Source organism: Gallus gallus, chromosome 1 (assembly GCF_016699485.2).
Source record: "Gallus gallus isolate bGalGal1 chromosome 1, bGalGal1.mat.broiler.GRCg7b, whole genome shotgun sequence".
Classification (NCBI taxonomy): Eukaryota; Metazoa; Chordata; class Aves; order Galliformes; family Phasianidae; genus Gallus; species Gallus gallus.
Window position 1 is genome coordinate 114,493,413 of NC_052532.1, and position 22,312 is coordinate 114,515,724.

The window sequence follows — 22,312 nt, forward strand, 5'->3', positions numbered from 1 at the left end:
TTTTTCAGTTGTTACGAGACACTTGGCTACCAGCTGTGAGGTTCCCCCGGCAAGGAACCCGAAATGTCCCCTTTACGCCCTCACGCTCTGCTGCCCAGGGTCTGCCCGCAGCGAGGAAAAAGCTGCAAGGATGGCGGTTCGGTTCTCGCGGGTTGCTGGCTGTTGCCTGCCCCTTGGCGGCCCCGGGGGCCCATTTGCTTGCTAATTGCTCCTCTCGCATTGATTGGGCGGGGGCGGGGGGCGCCGGCGGCTCTATTTCAGGGCGGACGGCGGCGCCGGGCACCTGCCCTGTCCCGTCCCGCTTTTCTTGGACGCGCCGCTCCCTCTACCCCTGTCCCGCTCATCCCACGGCGCTCCCCCACGTCTCTCCGCGGCCCCTCGCATGGCTGACGCGGGGCTCCCCGGGCCCGCTGCCTCTGCCGGGGCGGACCCCGCCGCCGATGAGTTCCGCGACATCATCCGCAGCCGCTCCGGTAGGCGCCCGCCTTCTGCGCTTCTTCCCCTCAGCCCGGTGGGGTCGGTCTCGGCGCGGGGGGACCGCGGGCTGAAGGGGGAGCGCGGCAAGGGTGCGGGCTGGCTTTTTCCTCATGATTTTCTTTCTTTTATCTTTTTTCCTTTATTAATTCAACTTTATCTTGCTCCGCACAGCTTTAGTTTAGGTGGGCTTCTTCTTTTTTTGTTGTTATTGATTTGATTTTTCCCGTCGTGGGAGCAGCCCGGGTGGCGGCTCTTTTGGTGCGAGCGGTGTTGTAGCTGCGAGCGGCAGCAGCTGTGCCGCTCCCCCAGAGGGGAGAAGATAAAGTTTCAGGTGCCTCGACTTTCTTTTTTTGCTTAGTCCTGGAAAGAAACCAAATCCGTGGTAGTAAAGGTATTTATAGACCATTCAGCCTTTACTCGTTTGCGACACAAGTGCTCGGGGAGCTGCAATGAGTTTAACTCCTTTGGAAGCTGTACGTCCTGGCCCACTGTAATATAACGGTGCTCTCGTGCAGTCCGATGATGTCTTAAAAGTTCTCTGTTCAGTCTAAGAAACAGCAGTGGGAACACAGTGCGTGTCATGTTCTATGGAATAGCCAGAGCTGGTGTGGGAAGCTGAACTTCGAAAGTGCTGGGGTGGTGGTGAGCAGGACTTAAACTTTCTGTGAGAGGATTTTGTGAGCACTGTCTTTGTCCCAGTGAGGTAAAGGCACTCTTGCAGCCGTGCTTTGTCCTTGCATACTGAAGTGTCCGCGGTGTAGTTCTTGGGTTGAAGATCTTTTGCTCCTGTAGCAAAGAGCCTCCTTACATGCTGGAAGCATCCTGCTCTGCTCATCATAACTGCTTCTTCAGTGCAGCATTTAGAGGGCAGTGTATTCACAGAATCCTCAAGGTTCAAAAAGATCTCTAAGATCCTCTAGTCTAAATGTTCACCTACCACCAGTGTTGCTCACCTGTTGCTCTGGTGGGAGTAACCTGTGATTTAGGGTAGGGTGGCTGCTGTGTTTTTGTTATCTTTCTGTTTTTTCCTCCTGAAGATCTGCTTCTGGCTCCCAGGGTATGTCTTCTTGAGTAAGTTCCTGCCTGGTGAGCTGTCCCCACAGCCATTCCTGGTTAAGCTGCTAGGGATGACCTTTACAGCAGCGCGTGATCCCAGTTCCATACTTAGCTCACTGTGTAGTTTGGGGGTTATGGAATGCAAGGTACATGCAGCAGGAAGCAAAGAACTGTTAATTTCAAAGGGTGTCCTATTAGCGTACAGCTGTTACTGGTTTGGAGACAGACTACTTCTGACTTTCGGGGGATAAAAAGTGGCTTTCAAGTCCTTGCAGTTTCTAGAAAGTAAAGGCGTAGCTAATAAGTTCAGTGTTAGATGTTTATGGCTGTGTGAGCTAATGGAGGTTTCTTTTCCTCCATTTTTTTTTCTCCTATAGCTAACAACTGCTTTCAGGGTTCAGCTGGCTTTACTGTTTTAAAAAATTATGATTGAGAACAGGAACTCTCTGATAAGTCTGATTTTTACCTATGTATTTCCCAGTTATCTCTTAAAGTCTGTTTCACTTTGAAAGTCCATTTCCAAACAGTTTGGTGCCAGTGTGCCTGTTGTTTAGTATCATACTACGTGTAAGATCCCTCGTGGCTCTGATTTCTTTGCTGGTTTCTTGCTATAGACTTGCATTAGAATTAAAATGCTAGAAGTGCGCATGGAAAAAAAAAAAAACATTTGCTCTTTTTAGTTGGTCACAATTCCCTTGTCTATTCTGTATGATTAATCAGAAACAGCAGCAGTTCAGGGATCATAGAATTGTCCCAGATGTTTATAAGCCTGAAGAGATGAAAACATGCAATTTCTATGGCCATTTTCATTGCAGGTGCATGCCTCTTTCTTTCTCAAGCAGTATACCCCATGGTGATCTCTTATTTCTGCTTAGCTTTCATTGTTTTAATCCAACTTATTAAGATTTGACTCCAACTTTGAGAGAAATAATAAGCTAAGTCTGGGTTTGTGCAAGAAAGCTAAGAAGAGCTTGGTGAGCTCATGCTTGTAAGCCTGTGGATAGGTTCATTTTATTTTAGAGTTTTCTGTAACCTGTTACCTAGGTAGGGCACTTAAGTACTTGTAATCCTTCATTTGTTTGGACCTGTGTTCATCATAAAAGATTTTGGATTGGAACTCATAAAATGGCTTCTTGGGAGTGAAGTGCTGGAACAACCTTTTTAACCAGATAATAATGGTAAGGATGATGTTTGGACTTAAATGATCCTACTCTTTTACAGCATCTTATAATAAAGATGCTGAACTGTGTTCAGTTGGCCCTTCTTTGACCTGCAAAAAAGATTCTGTGGTCCAGCAGGGAAGTTCTCAGTGACTGAAAATGAAGCTAGTGCAATAAGGTCTTGGAGACGTGAGACACTGAAAGCCAGAGGAGGTTTGAGATTCTATCCCACTTATTTTTCATTCTGTTTGTATTCATTTCATTTCATGCTTCAGGGGTCTTCTGCTTTCTGAAATGGTACAGAGGAAAATTTTGCCCTCCTGAATATAAGGCATAACCTTTTTGTAGGAGTGGGATTTGCTTGTTTGTAAAGTTAAAGAAAAGACGGGGTGAATATTTTATGTATGGCCATACTGAAATTTCCAACATTCTATGAGGTCTCATTCAAAAGCTTAGAACACCAGTATTTTAATGAAGTGAATGGGATGATGCAGGTAATGTTGATCTGGGCATCCTGCTGTCAATTTAGGTAAAATGAATTGAATTCTTATTTCTTCCAGTTATGTGAAGAAAAAAGTTAAAAATCAAAGTGATTAGTGAACATTACTGGAAAGCAAGTGTTGGCAAATACTTCTACTAATAAACTTTCTTGATGATTTCTTTCACTATGACACAAAATAATATAAAAAAAAAAAGCCTAGTAAATTGTTTAAAACCCGCAGAACAGTCACACTGCAAAAGTTACCATAGGAGAAAAGTAATGGATTTGGTTACCTCAGTTGTATCTCCACAGGGGTAATCACTAGTTTCAACACTAACTCATCATTTTTCACTTCTGCTCACACAGATGGTTTTGGGTTGCCTGGATATTCCAAGAAGATTAATTCCTACACTTTTTACTTGTATGAGGAATGCAGGCTGTGCTTTTGGTATGAGGGTTGGCATGGGGAAAAAAATGCAGTGGTTAATGTGAGTTCAGTATATGCTTGTAATGCAGTAACAGCAAAATGGGTGTAGGAAAATTGTTTTTAACTTATGATGTGGCTGGCTAATTGTCAGTGATTCTGATATATCCTTAAGCAGTTTAAATATATATTTAATATATGTATTAATATTATATATGTATTTAAAGTTGACAATAAGGAACATATGCATTAAAAACTAGGAACTATGGCAAATGTCTGTGAAGGTTAGCCAGTACTTCGGGAATTTAGTTTATTAGTTTGAGTATGTTGATAGGCAGAAAATCCTGAATGCTGAAGGCATAACAGAAACCAAAAAGTGAAAGCTAACACGTTCAAATTAAAGCATGCAAGTTGAGCATAAAGTTGAGTAGTGAAGGTTAACCTCTGGGGCTATGTCTTACATCTCTAGAGGTATTCAGCCTAGCAGATTATACTTTCCAAGTTAAGCTTTGTCTGTGTGTAGTTTACTGGACTCTATGCCTAAGAGTCAGTCATAAATCATCAGCACAGCCATCTGTCTCATGAGCACTTCTGGCCATAGCTTTGTTCACTTGTGAAACTTCTGTTAATGAAAGAGGTTTTTACAGAGCTCTTCAGCTTAATGCTTGCTGCAGAACTGAGCCTTCCCCAGAGCTGATTGAAAACCTTGCTCCTTGTTGGTGTGAGGCTTTTGCTGAGCATCCTTCCTGTGCCCTGTGTGGGACAATGCTTAAAAATATCACTGCTGAAAAACAGAATTCATGGAGTTGTTGCAGTTGGAAGGGACCCCCAAAGGCAGTCTAGTCCAGTTCCCTTGCAATGAACACCTACAGCTAGATCAGGCTGTTTGGTGCCTTGTCCAGCCTGACTTTCAATGTCTCCAGAGACAGGGCATCCACCACCTCTCTGGGCAACTGGTTCCATCTGGGAGCAGCCTGAGGTAGATCCAGGTAGAAGTTGGTGTTAGCAAAAAGGCAGTAGAGTAACTGCAAACATGGCATGTAACAAGTTGCAGTCTTTTCCCAAATGTTTATTAAGTGATCCTATCTGACAGGTGTGGGTCTTCAGTGAATCACGCTTAATGTTGTGATTATTGAACACATGGACACAATACTACTTGCTGCATTGGGAAGCTGTGGAACGTAAAACCTTTCTTTAATTGAATTTCTGTGAAGAGCATGTGGCTTCCATTGCCTTAGGATTTCTTTACTGGCTTTATAGTCAAGGACCATGATTGTGTCTAGAATGTATTTAGATGCTTACTATGTGGAAAGTGCACTTGGAATAATTGTTTAAAAATGAATGTAAATAAAATTCTGGCATCCTTCTGCAATGAAATATGCGTGCAATAAATACTTTATAAATCATTCATTAAATTGGTGAGGCTTCCTTGGTACTGTTCCAGAAGTTAGGAACTGCAGCCATGATTTGACACTAAAAGTGCTCTAATTTTGCCACTGTTTCATGCCCAGCTTTTAGAACAATGGCTTAAGGCCTCATTTGTTCTTGAATTCTTCCAAAAAACGTGCACATACAGATCAAGCTGCTGTTGTAGCATGATGACTTTGCTTGGAGGAATGGTTTGGCATGGTTCAGGGTTTGTGAGTAATGCATTCTCTGGTTCTGCATTCCCACTGAGATGTTGCTGTGACTTGAGGTTTTAACTGGAAGACAGCTGGTCATAATACACAGGAAAGTAATTGTTCAGCAGGAATTAGTGGTAAGCAGAGTTGAGCAAGTACGTATTTTGGACACTTGATTTGCTATTGTACTTCAATGCCTTAAAAAGGTATAGATGCAGTATGTAGAGTGTCTGTAGAGAGTTGTATGTGGTGATTTCTCCCATTCTTTCTCCTACTTGTTCCAGCCCACTCTCACTGAGCGCTATTGGTGTGGGAGCTCTTGATGTTCACAGTCTGAGTCACTTGTCCCAGACTAGGTAGCCTGAGGAGTGCCTCTGTACTCAAGCACCTACACGTCTGCTCTGAAGAGTACAGAAAGAGAAAACGCAGGGCTGCCCTCATCTTGCTTGACAGTAGAGCGTGCCCAGCTTTCCCTTCCAGATGACTGTCTGTTGGTATGTGTGGTGGAAAACAAATTAATCAACAAAGCATACATGCTGTATTTGAGGCTTCCTCTGATGAGGTGTGCCATAGCAGTGCTGTGATCTGAGTGTGCCGGGATAGGGTTTGCTGTGTCTGGGTGCATGTGCCACTCACTGTGTGAGGGTGCTGAAATGGCATTCAGGGAATGCTTTTGGATGGGAAGATGAGAGTAATCTCTGAGTCTGAGCTCTTGTGACATGCTTGCAAGGCATTGCTGCTCAAGCTGCAAGGAGCTGGATTCCCTTCAAAAATAAAAGAAATATCTCTGTGGCTGCTGAAAGTAGGTATTTGGTTCTGATGAATCACAGCCACTGCTCTGCAGGAAGGGGAGACTGGTATGTGGTAACTGTACTTCTGAATGTGCCGTGTGCAAGAACTGTAAATCTTGTCCAAAATGGTTCTCAGGGCTGAGCCAAGCTGCCCTATGAGGCAACATGCAAGGTTTTAAAGCTTGTAAATGTACTAAAATGACTGTGTATTATGCCTTTGCATATAAATGTGTATTTTTATATCTTTAAAAAACTGGGTGGATATACTGGCATATAAAAAAAACTGTGCTGGCAACTCTAAATGAAATAAAGATATGGATATGAAGTATTTGCACTCTATTTCTTGGCCTTACCTATTCAGCTGTGGCTTTGTAGGACACTTGCAGTGTGCAAAGCAATTGTAGAAAGAGCTGATAGCAATGAAGTAGCAATATCCTTGTGCTCGTGTTCATCCCACTTTGTGTCAGAGCAGGTCATAGCATTACTGGTCTTGGAAGCAGAATGAAGTGCTGATTATAGCCTGTATCCAAAGGTCTGTCAACTTCAGACTATTGGTAATGTTTGCAATTGCAGCTTGTAAAGGTGTCTTGTAAGGTGCAGGAGGTAATTTTTAACTCTCTGGTTTAAATCTGCAAAAGAATTTCTTTAGTGAAATCAGAAGGATTTTTCTGAATTCATTACTTCATCCTGTGCTGTGAATATTATGTTCAAATCAAGACCCCAGTACAACTAAATTAGAATATTTATACTTCTCTCATGTTGGAAGTCAGCTTTGTGGCTGGTTCATTTTCCTTATTTCAAGATATGCCCATTATTTCCATTATACTTGGCAGGCTTTGTTTGTTTTTTATCGTGAGGAAATTGTAACCACACGATACTAAAACAAGGAGATTGTAAAGAGGATACCTTACTCTGGAGACTGAAAAAGTGACCTTTGGATACTCAAGCAGAGTTCCTTCTGCCATCTATTGAGTGTGTATATTGTGCATTTAAAAACTACAGGGTGTGATTGCTTGTAGCTTCTGTTAGCATTGTAATCTCAATCTGAACAGAGCTGGAGGAGGGAGGATGGGAGGAGGGAGACCACTGTTAAAAGGCTTCAAAAGTTAACTGCTGTTAAGTAATAGTTTCTTTGAAAGGAGAAATGCTCGCTCTTGAGCAATTGTGGAAGGTCATCTAAACAACAATTAAGTTAATATGTGAGATCTAACATCTTTCTCTTTAAATATCTGTATTTTTGTGAATTTCTTGCCTTCTGTGTACTGTTTCCTTGGCAACAATATTTTTGTACTGTAAGAAATTCTGATATTTCAAATGTAAATCTACAGAGCCACTATAGGTTTCTGAAAACTAGATTTAGAAACGCTTCTGTAATTTGAATTTCAAACTCAGAGAGCTCAGTTCAACGGTTCTCCTATCTTCTGCCTTTTTAAGGTAGGAATCATCACTGTCTTGAAGAAAATTGATTTATTAATGGTCATCAGCAGTAGGGGGGATGGGGGAACTGGTATTAATTAACTTAAAAGTATGGCTGTCCTTTCCCTGTGGAAGCTAACCTATTTCCTACCATGTATCAATGTTTTGTTGTGTAGTGTTCCATGCATTGTTGAATCTGTGATTACTTTAAAAATACAACCCACAACTCCCTACTTCATATTTCTGGTGCTAGGTGAGCAGCCTTGTCTTCTGTAATCTGGCAAAGGTATTGTACTAAATTTCAAGGTTAGTTTTATGCTGTCCTTATTATCTTATATGATTGATAGCAAGAGTATGATGTGATTGAGTTATGCTGCAGCATGCAATCAGATACCATAAATAGTATTATCTACATAACGTCTTGGAAGTGGTTGCTGAGATGCTTCTAAAGTGCACTTTGGCTTGGATGTGGAAGCTGTAGTTTAGATAATCATTTTAAAATATCACTGTTTAGTAGGCAGATAATACACTGGTTAGCTAACTTACTTTCTTATTTAGAAGGATGATTAAATTGGAAAGACATGTACATTAAGTACAACAGGTTTATTTTGCTCATAGCTTGTAAAAACTATTTTCCCTGTTGCTTGATACTGAGTGCTTAGCAGTCTACTGTGCAAAGAGCACATTGACAGGCATTTAAGACTCTTGTCTCATTTTGCAATTTTGATTTTTAACTTATAGGTGGAGAAAAAGGGGAAAAGGCAATGTAAAACACTTTACCTAAAGCTAGGGTTGTACCTAAGCTTAAGAGAATGATGGAGAGGAAGAGTAACAGCTATAAAGAATGCCAGTTAGTGAAAACTTACTGATGAGCTGTGGCCCCAAATCAGCTTGCTGCAAAGACTGTCTGGCACTCTTCTATTCAAAGAGCAGAACGCTTTTGTAAAACAATCCCTTTATCTCAAAGCAGCATATTAATGAGCAATCAACTGAAGCAAAGCTGCGTGCTGTTACTTCATGATTTTGACATTAACTTTTTGTTAGGTGATGGAGTCTGCCCTTTTTATTCTCTAATACCAAGAGAAACTTGTTATTTTGTTTCCTGGGGTTTATCAAACTGGCTGCAATAGATTAATAATAGAATTATTAAGGTTGGAAAGACTACTAAGATCATCTACTTCACCTATTAACCCATGCACGTGACTGCTCCAGACCAGGTCACTCAGTGTGACTTCTACATGTTTCTTGAACACTTCCAGGGATGGTGATTCCACAACCTTCCTGGGCAGCCTGTGCCACTGCCTCACTGCTCTTGCTGAGAAGAATTTTTTTAATATAGAATCACTAAGTTTAGAAAAGACTTCAAAGATCATCCAGTCCAACTGTCCATCTACCACCAGTACTCCCCCAGTAAACCATGTCCCCTAGTACAACATTTAAATATTTATTGAACGTTTCCAGGGGCAGGTACTCAACTGCCTCCCTGGGCATCTCATTCCAGTGCCTGACTGGAATTCTTGGAGCAGAATTTTTTCCTTATGTCCAACCTGAATCTCCCCTGGAGGGGAGAGACCATTCCCTCTTGTCTTACCACTGTGACCTGGGAGAAGAGGCCAATCTCCACCTGGCCACCACTTCCTTTCAGGTGGTTGTAGAGAGCAGTAAGGCTTCCTCTGTACCTGTGACCAGATGGATTTAACTCCATTCACCACCATTCTCTGGGCCTGGCCATCCAGCAGGTTCTTTACCCAGCAAGAAGTGTACCTGTCTGAGCTTTTCTAGGAGAATGCAGTGGGAGACAGCGTCAAGGGCTGAAGTCTAGATAGGCTACATCCATAGCCTTTTCCTTATCCACCAGGCAGGTCACTCAATCATAGAAGAAAATCAATCAAAAACTGAACACAGTACTGGAGGTGTGGCCTCAGCAGCACTGAGTACAGAGGGATGATCACCTCCCTGGTACTGCTGACTGCACTGTTTCTGACACAAGCTGGAATGCTGTTGGCCTTCTTAGTGGCTCATATTCAGCTGTCAGCTAACACCCTCGGACCTTTTCCCTTTGCATATCTTTCCAGCCACTCTACCCCAAGCCTGTAGTGATGCATAGTTTTTGTAACTGAAATACTGGACCTGGTACTTGGTTTTGTTAAAGCTCAGATAGTTAAACTCAGCCCACGAATCCAAACTATACTGATCCCTCTGTAGGGCCTTTGTGTTCTCAGGTAGATCAATACTTCATCCCAACTTGGTGCAGACTTACTGAGGGACATTCTAGTTTTGTGTCACCAAATTGGTAGGAGTAGACAAGCGTAATGAAGCTGTCTACTGAATTTATGTTCAATAGAATTTTTTCATGGTCCACATCTGTTGAGAACAATCTCCTTGAAGTGTCATCAGCCTTGCAGGCCATGTATGAAGCACAAATCTTTTATAACTATGACCTAAGCCTAGACTGAAGACTATTTCTTTAGTCCCAAGCATACCTTGTAATTCCAGGGATAGACTTGCTTTAGACTGTCCAGCATGCATTTATGTTCCTAGCAAAGTTAACAAATGGAAGAAAGAAACCTATATAGTTTTCTTGGTTTTTGTTGTCCTTTCTCTCCCTGATAATTAAGCTAATTCTGTTCAGTTTGTATGATCTTTTCCCTTCTATCTCAAGTCTAATGTTTTGCTGAACACTGTGGGGAAAACAGCGAAGGACTAGAAACATGCAGTTCAAAATATTGAACTGCTCAGTGGAATGGTAGCCTCAGTCTCAGAAGAGTCTCACTGGTTACTGTAGGGGTTCAGCTTGACTGAACTGTTGATGATATGTTGTGAAGTTTGTTGGAATCTGCAAAGAGATTGGCTGCCTGTTATGGATTCTTTGCTCAGGATTTCCTGAAACTGTCATGCAGGTGAAGAACCATTCTGGTGTATATGAAGGAATTTAACATTCTGCATGCTAATCCTTCTTGCATTTGTTCAATGTATGTTGGTGCAGTCATATTTCCAGTACTTCAAGGAAGCTCATAAAGAGGAGGGAGATCAACTTTTTATATGATCTGATAGTGTTAGGATGGGGGGAATTATTTTAAACTAAAATGGGAGATTTAGGTTAGAAATTAGTAAGAAATTCTTTACTCAGAGGGCAGTGAGGCCTCACATGGGCTGCCCAGAGGAGCTATGGATGCCCCATCCCTGGAGATGTTCAAGACCAGTTTTGCTGGGGCCCTGGGCAGCCTGAGCTGGTGGCTTTATCTTTTTGCATCTCTGAAGATGGTCAGTAGTGCAGAATAGAGCTACTGGCTGAGGACTGGTACTGCTGCACTGAAATGTATTGCTTAGCATCTGCAAGCTGGTGCATTGCAGACATAACCCAATTTTGCTTCTGTTGAGGCAGGCTTCTTTTGCTTCTAGGTACCAAAAGTATTTGGAGAATTTGGGTTGTAAGAGGTAATCAGAGGAGACACAGGATACTAACTGTATTCTAAAATCCTACAGTAAAAGTTTATTAACTTCTCTGAGCCCCAGCTCTCAGTAAAACCTTTCCTGAGATCTTTTCCTTTGAATGTAAACAGATGGGTGAATGTGATGGCCCTTTGTCAGTCTTCTGCCTTCTTGCTGAGCAGTTCTGTGTGATCTTCTCTAGAATAACACTCTTACAGGTTTCTGCTAAGTGTCCTGCTACTCAGAGAAATGAGCCCACAAATGGCAGGTGAAGTGCTAATTTGCAGAGTAGTGGAGAAAATTAATTTGGTGTTCTGAGTACCATTTGGCTGATGGTCAATCAGAGGCATAAACACTACTGATGTATTCTTGCAAAACTGAGAAGTCAGACTCTGTACCTCTGAGCTGTTGACTCTTCGTCAAGTTTTTCTTCACGAGACCTATGACCTCCTCTCGATAATAAATTAACAACTGAGAATGGAATAGCAAAGCTGTTTCCTTTTTTTAAAAACTCTTAATATTATCTCCTTCAGGATATTTTGGAGAAAAGTCACCTACAGCAGATTCTTTCCTGCTCCCTCCCTATCTTCCTGAAATTGTCTCTAAACTAATCCTAGACTAATATACACTTATGTAAAACATTGTGCTGGAAAGCGCTCAGTGATGTGATGTGTCAGGATTCCAGTCATCCCTCATGGGAAAGAGGAGAAGGTACTGTGCATAGACAAGTTACTGCATTCAAACAACATTCTTATTCAAGATGTAAGCACTCAGCAGGAAACGTTTAAAGCTTCTACAAATCTTGAATATCTTTAAAGCTCCAGTGTTGTAAAAGCACTGTATTTATTGTGTATTGCCTTTTAAAAACAGTTATTTCTGTGTATTGATATTAAGTGTCTTTCATCTCCCATAGCTGCTGTGAAGTGCTTCTGAATTAAAAAAAAAAACAACAAAACAACAAAACTCTTCACTGTATGAAATTGTTCTGCAGACCATTCGTGGCATTGATTATAATAATAAGGGATGTTTTTGAAGTATGGATCTGTATGAACACTAATATCCCAACTTTGTTATTGAAGATGAGCCTAGTCCTTCTTGTTCCAAGTTGTTAAACCTTCCAGTACCCAAAACAGAAAAGGCTGTGCTTCAAACTAGAAGGAAATGGTACTTAAATTTTATGCTTTGTCATTCATGAGTACTGTTCTTACAGCTGGCTGAAAGAAGATTCTTCTATATGAAACTGAAAGAATTCTTATTGTAGTAAATGTTCTCTTTTAGTGAGGAAAAACGAAGTTCACCATCAATTGCAAGCCACAAAGCAGAGTCCAGTTTCAGCTAAGTTAGAGGTTACTTGCTAGTATAACAGGGACTGATGGAGAACCTTCTCCTCAGTACAAGCTTGTGTGGAAAAAATATAAAATACCTGAAAAACTTCATGTTCTCATACCAGATGGCCTTTGATTCCTAGGAGCTATCAGAAAGGCTAATTGTGTCCTGACCAATAGTAGTGTGATATGTAGCAGTTCTGACTTCGTGGTGTTAACTGCTGTTAAATCCGCTTGTAATTGAACAAGATTTACCATATTTAGAATGTGAACACCTATTCTCTGGTCACATGCAGCTTTACTTCACATTTGCACTCTCAGCCTAACTTCTGGAGTAGGCTTTCCTCCAAATTCAGAGGATGTTTCAGCAGGTGCACCTCCTTCTGGGGCAGATATATCCCTGCTGTGTACCTGAGAGCTTGATTTTTACACCTCCTTTCTATGGATATGAGGGTCTTACCAGAATGTGATGCAGCTTACTGAAAGCTACCTACAGGTAACTAACTACCTGCATCAGGTGAAGCTGCAGTTAAAGCACTGGCTGCTCCTGGATGTTGTGGATACCAGCAGCCTGATCCGTAGGCTGGCCATACAGCACTTTGTCACTATACCATCTCCTGAAAAGTGTTGGCACTTCTGGAAATGGAGTAGCTTGTGAATGTTAATGTATTCAAAAACAGAGTCTGGCTGTAGTAGCACCTGAGTAGTTGAAGGCGGGGGTGGTTGGGAATTGTAGTGAGTGCGTGGTGGCTGTCTAGATGGGAAGGGGAAGGCTGGCTTGTTTGCTGTAAATGTTCTGCCTGCAGTTCCTTGCCAGAGACAATGCTGTTAACAAAGGAAGGATGATGCCTTAAAATAGATGAATGTATTCCCTGTATATAATATAAATGTGTGGTGGGTAGTGCGATTATTGGAGTGCTGTGTTAGTTGAGTGTTCTGCTATAAAACTAACAGCTAAATACTACTAAAACAAAGAGTACCCTACATACTTCTATCCAGAAGAGTACAAAACTTGTTGTATGGGAACTGTTGAATCATGGCATGAACCTCTGATTGACCACCTGAGGTGAGCACTGAGTCAGCTGTGGGAGCACAGGTGAAGGCGATTCAGATGTGTGACCTGATGGGGTGTAGCCAGGCTGCACCTCTTCTAGACCCCATTTATGGGCTGACTGACACTGAGGAAGGAGTCTCTCTCTGGAGATTGCTCCTTGTGGAGTTTTTGTGAGCCTACAATGCTGGTGAGCATTTATTCCATTTTTCCATTTATACTTCCATTTATTTATGGTTATCTTTTCCAATGTGTTAATCTTAGTAAGCCAAACTTATCTGTATACGTATGGGTCATCCAATACTTCACATCTATATTCTTACTGACCTTACACTTGTGAAGAGTTACTGTTGGGGAAATTTTTAGTGTGTTAAAATCTAAACTGATGAGAGTGACTGGATGGGCAGGAAAATGTAATTCTCTCCTCTTTCAGGTATATGAGATAGATACATATGTGTGCATACTCTAGAGGAGGGGCAGTGGGAAGGAAATCCAATTTCCTTTCAAGTTCCTTATTAAATATTTTCATGTAATTCAATTAGGATGCTGTTGGCAGCGGTTTATAGAACACTTGTCAAAGTAAAGAGTAACTTGGCATATTTTGTTCTCAGATCTTCAAGTGCCAAGTTATTTAAATCCAATCAAATCCTAAAATTGGCACTGGAATTAAACCTGAGTAACTTCTTTTCTTTTTGAATAAGAGCATACCTGTGAAGGAAATGACGCTGCAAGATTCTCATGCAGGCACGTGGCTGGAATGTGAGGACATCCCTTTACAGGTTTGTTCTGAGCCAGAAATTGTCTGTGTGCATCTTCTTTAATGAAGTGATGATCCAAGTAGATAGGCCTGATTGAACCAAATGGCAACAAAACTAGTGAATTGCCTAGGTAAAATTATGTGTGGGATTTGGTCTGTTACTTCTCCTAGCCTTGATAGCAAGTTGATTCTTTAATGCTGTTCAAGAGAACTTAGGAAAACTGAACGTAGCTGCTGCTTCAGTGGATGTATCTGTTCAAAGACAGATTGGTTAAGCATGAGCTAAGAGATTGGAGTTGATTATCAAAAGCATTTGCATGTTTTAAATGTAAATTTATTTAACATAAGAAACATGCTTGATGTTAATAGTCAACCAGATCAAGTTTATATCATGAAAACTTTTGTATTTGATATTCGTATTATTTGAATATTGAGATAGATTTCAGTTCATCAAAGTTTACTGGCAGCACCTTTGGATAACTCACTTTGAAAATATATTACTGGTACTCAGTGCTTTTGGGTTAATTATGAAATGTTTCAAACTATACAATACTTTCCACAGATGGCTTTGCTTATGGCCCTTGTGGTATGATTCCAGACTTCAGTGTTCTGCACAATGAGTGCATTTTTATTGACTCCTCTGCTCAGTATATCTATGCAAGATTTATTTTTCAAAAGCAATAAAATAGTGATTTGTGATTTAGCATAATCCTGTTTTTCAGGGATATGTTTCCAAGTAATAAATACGGTAGGTTCCTGGTAAAGATAACACAGCTTTCTTATTATAGAAGATTATTAAATACCATAAGGCACTAATTACCGTACCTTTCTTTTATGTGAATGCATCTTAATTACAAGGGATAATCTGGTGTTTTGAAGGCTAAAGTGAGCATATACTAATTCAGACATAGTATCTAATTAACTTTCCTTGAAGATATTTAAATAATAAAAGATCATCATGAAAAAATACCTTCCTTTAATTGAGGTCACATTTTAATGGTCCAGAAATGTATCTTCCATTCTAGAGTATCCATTACTTAAAAGAGCAGTGAACCAAGCTTCTTTGCTTAGCAGAGGTAATTCTGATAGTTTATAATGTCTTTGAATTTCTCTGTACATACTTCTATAAAAAAAAAAAGATACAGTTATAATGAAATCATAGTTAAAAGGAAAGATTGCAACATTAATACTGATAGCAGAGTACCAGTTCTGCTTGTCTTTACTCTTTCCTCTTGTCTATGCAGTCTTATCCAAAAAGTGACAGTGGAGTCAGAGGAGGAAGTAGTGATGGAAGATGCAAGTTGCCCTTTGCTAATGCACAGTTTGATCAGAATGTGTAGAATACAGATTTTTTTCCTTACTGACAGTTTGTTTCAATTTTGCGTGGATTCAGCTCTTTTTGTTCATGACAGAAAAGTTGATGTATGTTAAGTTCTCTCGCCTCTCAGAATAGGAGACTGCATTGTAAATGATCTCTAAGTTTGACTATAATTTATTTACAAAACCACATATATGGTTATTTTAAAAATACTTAAGGTTGAAAGCCATTAGCCCCAAGAAAGTACCTCAAAGGTGTGTGTGCTTCTGCACTCTTTCTACCCTCTGAATTCTGCATGCCAGTCGGTAGAGAAACTGACTAGGAAAAAACAAGTATCTGGCCATTTAGCCTTGATCTATACTGTGGAAATTAAAAATGAAATGCCTGGAAAGGAAAAAAGATCCAAGGCTTTTCAGCGGTGTTTTACTTTTGCATATAAGTTTTTGAACTGAGAACAATACAGAGGACAAAATGTGATGGTAACAGCCATCAGATGGGTGTAGGGAGTTACTGCTAGCTTATGAAATTGGCTTTCATCTGTTAGCAGCGATTGGACAAGTCTTGTCATCTGTTCTCCCTCTTTGTGAAATTAGAATAGGGGAAAAAAAATGCACTTGAGGTAGCATTTTAGGAACATGAGATGTACTGGTAGAAGAAAAGCATGCCAGAGGTGTGATAACAGCTGTAATATATTTTGTAATATGGTAAGTAGCTGGCCAATAGGCTCTGGAGGAAGCAAGATATTCTGAAACATGGAAAAGGTAGTGTAGACAGTGGATTCCATTCTTTCAGCAAGACAAACCATTATTCTGTTGAGATATTTTTTTCCTTTTAAAAGAATGAAATGGAACAATCTCGATCTTATTATATGCTCTTAAAGCTGAAAAAGTAAAAATCAATCAGATAACTTTTACACTGTGTTCTGTTTATAGGGCAAAGCTCTGCACTAGAGGAATTTGCCTTACCATAATACTTAAGATTGGTAATGAAGGTAGCACAGTTTTAAGCAAAGCTCTGACCAATTTTTGTAATACTTCAGTGGATAAAGAGATGCATCATTTCATGAATGCAGCCTTTAAAATACTAACAGTTAGTAGTGGTAACTCTATTGGGGAGGGGGAATGGATGGGAACAAGCAATCCCTGTTGAAGAGGAACACAAACAATTGTGCATAAGCCTGTGTCCTGTCTGGTACTACACAAGTGCACAAGATGGACCTCTCCCTCAGGCAACATCTTCATGATTTTTATATTGCTCTATGGAGGAGTAGAGGAATTGTTCTGGTATCTGTAGTTCAAAGGAACATGAAGAAGTGAAAGCTTTCTGAGAGAGTAATGGGAGTGGATTTCATGCGGAATACAGAATGTAGTGGAAGTGCTAAGTCATGGCCTGCAACAGTGATTGAGCACTGGGTGGGGAAGGCAGGACCAACCCAGGGGAGCTCAGGTGCATGCAATGCCACTGAGTGACTGGAAGGTGTGCAGCCAGGTTCCACTGATCCACCCCTCCCCAGACCTCACTTAAGGGCTGGCAGTGGAGGTGAGGGTGTCTTGCTGGAGATCCCTGCATACTTGAGGCCTTCCTAAGGTAATCAAATTCTTCCTTTGTTTCAGTGTCCATGGATGCTGCATTTGGGCTTGTCTTCATTCTGTGCAGCCAAAAACTTTGTCACCTGCTATTACTGCTATACTTTGCATCACACTAGCATTGTAGGGAACTTCTAGTGTTAGGATTTGACCTCTGAATGAAAAAGAAAAAGGGAGGAGAAGTTGCACATGTGGTACTATGACAATGGATGTTAGTCTAAATTTTCCTACTGTTTGAGGGGGAGTATGGAATTGTAATTAAGTTATGTGGTTTACATTCTTTGGATTTTTATATAACTTCAAAAAGGTCTCTGTAAATGAATATCTTGTTTGCAGAACCACATCTCCTGCTGTCAAGTTCCGGAGCAGATTATGATACTAATCCTACTTAAATGGTTATGTAACCAATTAGTGGTAGGTGTTAGCAGCTCACTGCAGCCTTTGAAGAGTTTAGTATTCAAGAAATGTGTTGTAAAGGGAAAAGGTTGTCTGGTTGAGGTTGTGGATTAGAATTTTGGTCACTTTCCTCAGCATGTTTTTATAATTTTGAAGTATGAGGTCTTCTTTGTTGCTAATAAACACCAATATATTACTGGTACTGATTTTTCTGTGGCAATAAAATAAGAACCATAAGTTTTGCAGAGTGAAAATATGGTATGCTGAATGGTAAACAACTGAGCTTCTTTATTTTAGAAATAAACTATGTAGGTTTCTTGTAGTTGACTTTGAGACATAACTGGCCTTTTCAAGATCATAGAAGACTGATATTTCATGAATGCTGTGTCAGTAATTAATGGTGCATTTATCTTATTTGATGTTTGGAGGTAATTTGCTTAGAGGCTAAGCTTTTTAAGGTTGGTTTACTGTTACATCCTCTTGCAGAGATTTGTGCAGTAAAAATTAAAATATCAGTGTGCTACAAGTAAGGCTTTTATAAGCCTGTTCCTTTAAAGAAAGGTTTGAGATTCTTACATTATTAGATAGTTTACTTTAGTGGGTTTTGATCCTTTCTGTACTGTAGTGTTTAAATGTATTCCAACTGAGCATGAGACTTGAAAAGCTATTGAACTTTAAGTCAGTGCTACATTGAGGTAACTAACCCTGTCAAGTTACTGTTTCTTTATTAAAAAAAAAAAGTGGAAACATCCACCAAAAAACAACAAACAAAAAAAAATCCCTGCAACCAACCTCCAAACAACTTCAGATTGTGTTTAAAGTCAGATCCAAATAGTTCAGGTTAACTTCTGCTCCTACACCCCTGAGTTCTGGGATGAAACAGAACTTTCTTGGTAAGACTGCATGACTTCCCATTTCCTAATATAGTAGAGTCAGGCTTTGTTGTTTGTTTTTAATCAGATCTTTGTTCATTTTGTTATGTTGATGGGGCCTTCTGCTACCTGCAGGATGATGAGTGTGATTCAGATTGTAACTCATGGCTGGACATGGCCTCTGTCTAGAGGTGGAGTAGGTCTAAGATCATTCAGAAGAGGAATGTGAAGGAGAACTTCTCAGTTTTGGGTTTGCTTTACAATTTTGTTTTTTATCTTTTAGATACACCCATCTGTGTTGCCTTACAGAATGTGTGCTCTGACATACCAGTGCAAGCAATTCAACTTTAATCTCTTCCAGCAAGAGCTATTAGAAGGAAAGATGTGGAAAAATCTATTTGCTTTCAGGAAGATTTCTGAGTGCTCTTCCATAACAAGTTACTTAAATATTTAATGCAGGGTAAACAAATAGATTATTTTACCCTCATAAAATATCTATTCAAAGGAGATGCATGTATTTTATAACATCACAATAGGACTGGAAGATACTTATCTAAGGAACAGAAATGATCAGCAAATGGATGTGTAAGTTTTTAGCCTGCTAATTCTTTCTATATCTTCAAACTAAATAGAGCACATATTGTAAGTTAGTGTATGTGCACAGGAGTATATTTGCATTGTGACTCTCAAGCTTACGTACATATATAGACAGTTGAATCTAGCATGAGGAGTGTAACTTGTAATCTAATGAAATTCTCTAGGCTATAAATTTTGATGAGAAGCTGTTTTTTTTTCAACATTCGTGTCCTGTATGTCATGTGTTCTGTAAACCTGCTTTCTCAGATGTTCCTTTCCCTGAACAACCTCTCTGATTTGGTTCCTTCTAGACTTCCTTTCAGTTCCTGTCCCTTCAGTGACTGTCTATAGGCTCAAAATACCATGTGGTGTATTACAGTTGGCTCTCAGAAAATACTTGGTACTGCTCTAGTTTAGTTACTCCCTTTGTATCAGTTAAAATCAGTAATAAAATATAGGAGAAGCAGAGAAGCAGCAAGCTGTGGTACTGTGTACAGGCAGCTGCATCTTGCCGTGGCTCAGCTATGGGATTTTTTTACTTCAAAGCTGTTTTATATTACTTCCCTCCCAGTTACCAATTCCTCTACCTCTGGAGTCCAACCTCAGCTATAGAGGAAGAGATTAAAAGAAGGGTGAAGTGAAGTTCTGTACTAGAATTAATATTCTTGTCTTGGTTAACTGCATAACTGATCAGGGTGGGTTTGCTTTTGTTCTGTTTTTATATCAGGGCTGTCATTCAGCAATTATCAGCCCTGTGACACTAGGGGCTCAAATAGGCATTGTAAGCTTTCTGCTTGCTCCCCACCCATCCCCACCTACTGTCCATCTACGCTGCCTTTAACAGAAGGTACCCTTTTGAGTTTTGTGCTTCATTTCACACTTATTGATTTCTTCCTCTCTTAGTAGTGTAGCATTGCTTTCTGTGAAACACAAATTAAATTGATGTCACATAAAATCCTGATAATGGGAAGGAGCTTTTAAAGTAATTTAACTTCTGTGCTTGAGAGATCTGTTAATTCTTGGAACATCTTGTAATAGGTTTTCTGTTTGTTTTTTTTAATCCAAAAGAACCATCTGAGAACTCTATTTTTGGTACTGTTGTAATACATCGTAATGTTTGTTTTCTCAGGCACTTACAGATTATAATTTCTAATGTATGATTCATGTTAAACAGAATTCACAGTACTCCGATTGGATATTGCCAAATGGCACTGTAGGCTGCTGGTGTAGTAGCCTACATGCTGTATTTGTTCTTAAACTTTTTTGTGGGTTTGCTTAATTTAGCTTTTTGGGAGGGATATTCAACTGTTCATATTTAATTACTAATCACTGGGAATGACTTAAAGACTGCCCCAAGACCGTACCACTGACAATGAGGATCATTATCAAAATGACATGCCAGTTATGAATATGATTTTTGTTGGCAGCACAAGTTGTCCTTGCAAAATGATAAATTTAGTTTCTCTTGCATGCTTTGTCTCTTGTTGAAAGTACCCCTATTTCTTTAAAAACTGAGTATTTTTCCATTTTACAATAACTTTTTTACTTAGTTCTGGCTGATGTATTTACTAGTTAGCACTGAATGTAATCACTAGTTTGCGGTGGTCAGAAAAGAGTGGAGCTTAAAAGGAAACACAGGAAAAATAAACAACTGTGGATTATAAATATTTAAATACCTTTTTTCCAGCAAAATATCTAGAAAGTACCATGCCATATAGATCTACAGTGTTGTTCTCAGCTAGACTGGGAGATTGTTTGCCGTGTGGTTTGCTATCATTGAGAAGGAGGAAGTGAGTCCTGACTTCAAGCTGTCAGTCTGTGAAGGAAAGTGTAGAAACCTCTGGTAGATAATTAACCATTGTTAACCACCCCACTTCAGATGGGCTTTTACACCACCGTACTGTGCCTCTGTTGAAACATTTGGAGCTATTTAGCTTTAAGCCCCTATCACCCTGATGGGGCCTGAGTAACCCAGATTGGAGTTGTACTCATGAGTCACAGTGACATCCACATGAGAGCTGCCAGCCAGGGCAGTGAAGCCCAGCTAAGCATTACATTTCATAATTGTTCTCCCTCTTATTCCAGCGTAGATAAAAGGAAACTGTTCTGTTAACAGCAAAACCCCAACTCTGTCTCTTGTTGAGGGCATAACTACATTCTGGCTTCTCGGGGAGCATCTCTGTTATCCATGCTGTGTAGCGGTGCCTGAGAGGGAAGAGAAGTGTCAGTCCCACCCGTGGGGGTTCAGGAGCCTGCTCAGACCAGCCAGCTGATTCCTAGTATGTGTGCTTGGCTTTCTGTAGGAGCAGGGCTCTTATCTGCCAGATCCTGAATCAGTTCTGCTTGCTTCATTAGGTACTGGTATTTTATGTATTTCTTTTGGATGGTATTAATATTTATGAAGCATTCGCTATTCAGAAGTTAGGCAACATAGAACACCTTTGGGAGCTGCTGTTCTATTACTGCCTTACCTTATAGATGAGAAAGTAAATTGGCTTGCCAAAGGCCATATGCAGCCTCTGAAGAAACCAGAAATATAACATGGATCCGTCAAAGGATCCTTTTACCTGCATATAGAAATACCTTTTTGCGTTAGACCTAATAGCAAGAATATTGGGACCATGATACTGGGTAAGAGCTAGAACCATTAAACATTAATGCAGACAAGTCATTTTTCAGGTGCAATTATCACATAGCAGCAACAGCAAGAAAGCACTGTGAAAACAGTTACTTTCTATTAGTAAATTAATGCCATAACCATGCCATCTGAATGCCTGCCAACTGAATTTTGTTTAATGTTGAATGAGCCAGAGGCAGAGATAGTAGGTCCTGTGCCAGTGCTGAAACCAGCTTGGTTCTGTAACTATCTTGAATTTTCTTTCAGTGGTTTTGTCCAAAATAGTGTGCCTGTGGCACTGGACCTACAAAATAAGATGTTTATGAGTATGATCCCACCTACACAGAGTGGGGAATGGATTTGCAGTATTTGTGTTGCTAGGCTTTGAGAGGCTCACACAGAAAAAGAAAAGTCTGATCAGCAGAGAGAAAGCATTCCTTTTATGTATTTCTCAGTCAGGAATGAGGACAATCCCCTCCTTCCATTCCTACCTCCCCTCCTCCCCCTCCAAAAAAAAAAAGAGGGGCATAATTTGATATTTAAAATACTTTTCATTCTTAAAAGTATATTTTGGCCTGTTGGGTGAGTGTTTGGTCATTTGTGGCTCTAGGGTAAATATTAAAAGGAAGGAACATTTTACAGAGGAACTGAAATACAGACTTCTCTAAAAAAAAAAAAGTATCAGAGACATTGCTGTTCTCAAAACTGGCCTCTTTTTTGTTGTACTACTGAAGCAGATGTGGGACATAGCAGTCTAAGCGGCGCCCTGCAGCAGCACCCTGAGAAATATTTCAACTCTAATGATGTATAATTGATATATCTTCTCCTTAAGTACTCTGTAATTGTATCATATTAGGAAAGCATAGCTTTGCTGCACTGTTTCACAGTGCCTGATGTGTGCCACATCACTCTGTTAGCAAGGATGAAGGTAGAAGGAGTTTTACAGTGTGGTGCT

The 22,312-nt window shown here is 40.2% G+C and overlaps 1 protein-coding gene across 1 annotated transcript in view; it reads left to right on the forward strand.

Annotated features, from left to right (window-relative positions):
• Positions 1 to 285: 285 nt before the first annotated feature.
• DMD (dystrophin) overlaps positions 286 to 22,312 on the forward strand; it is a 1,163,614-nt gene continuing 1,141,587 nt past the window's right edge. The window contains exon 1 of the mRNA XM_046919009.1: positions 286 to 473. Within this exon, the coding sequence (XP_046774965.1) occupies positions 383 to 473 (91 nt within the window). The 5' untranslated portion in view covers positions 286 to 382. The remainder of the gene's footprint in view (positions 474 to 22,312) is intronic.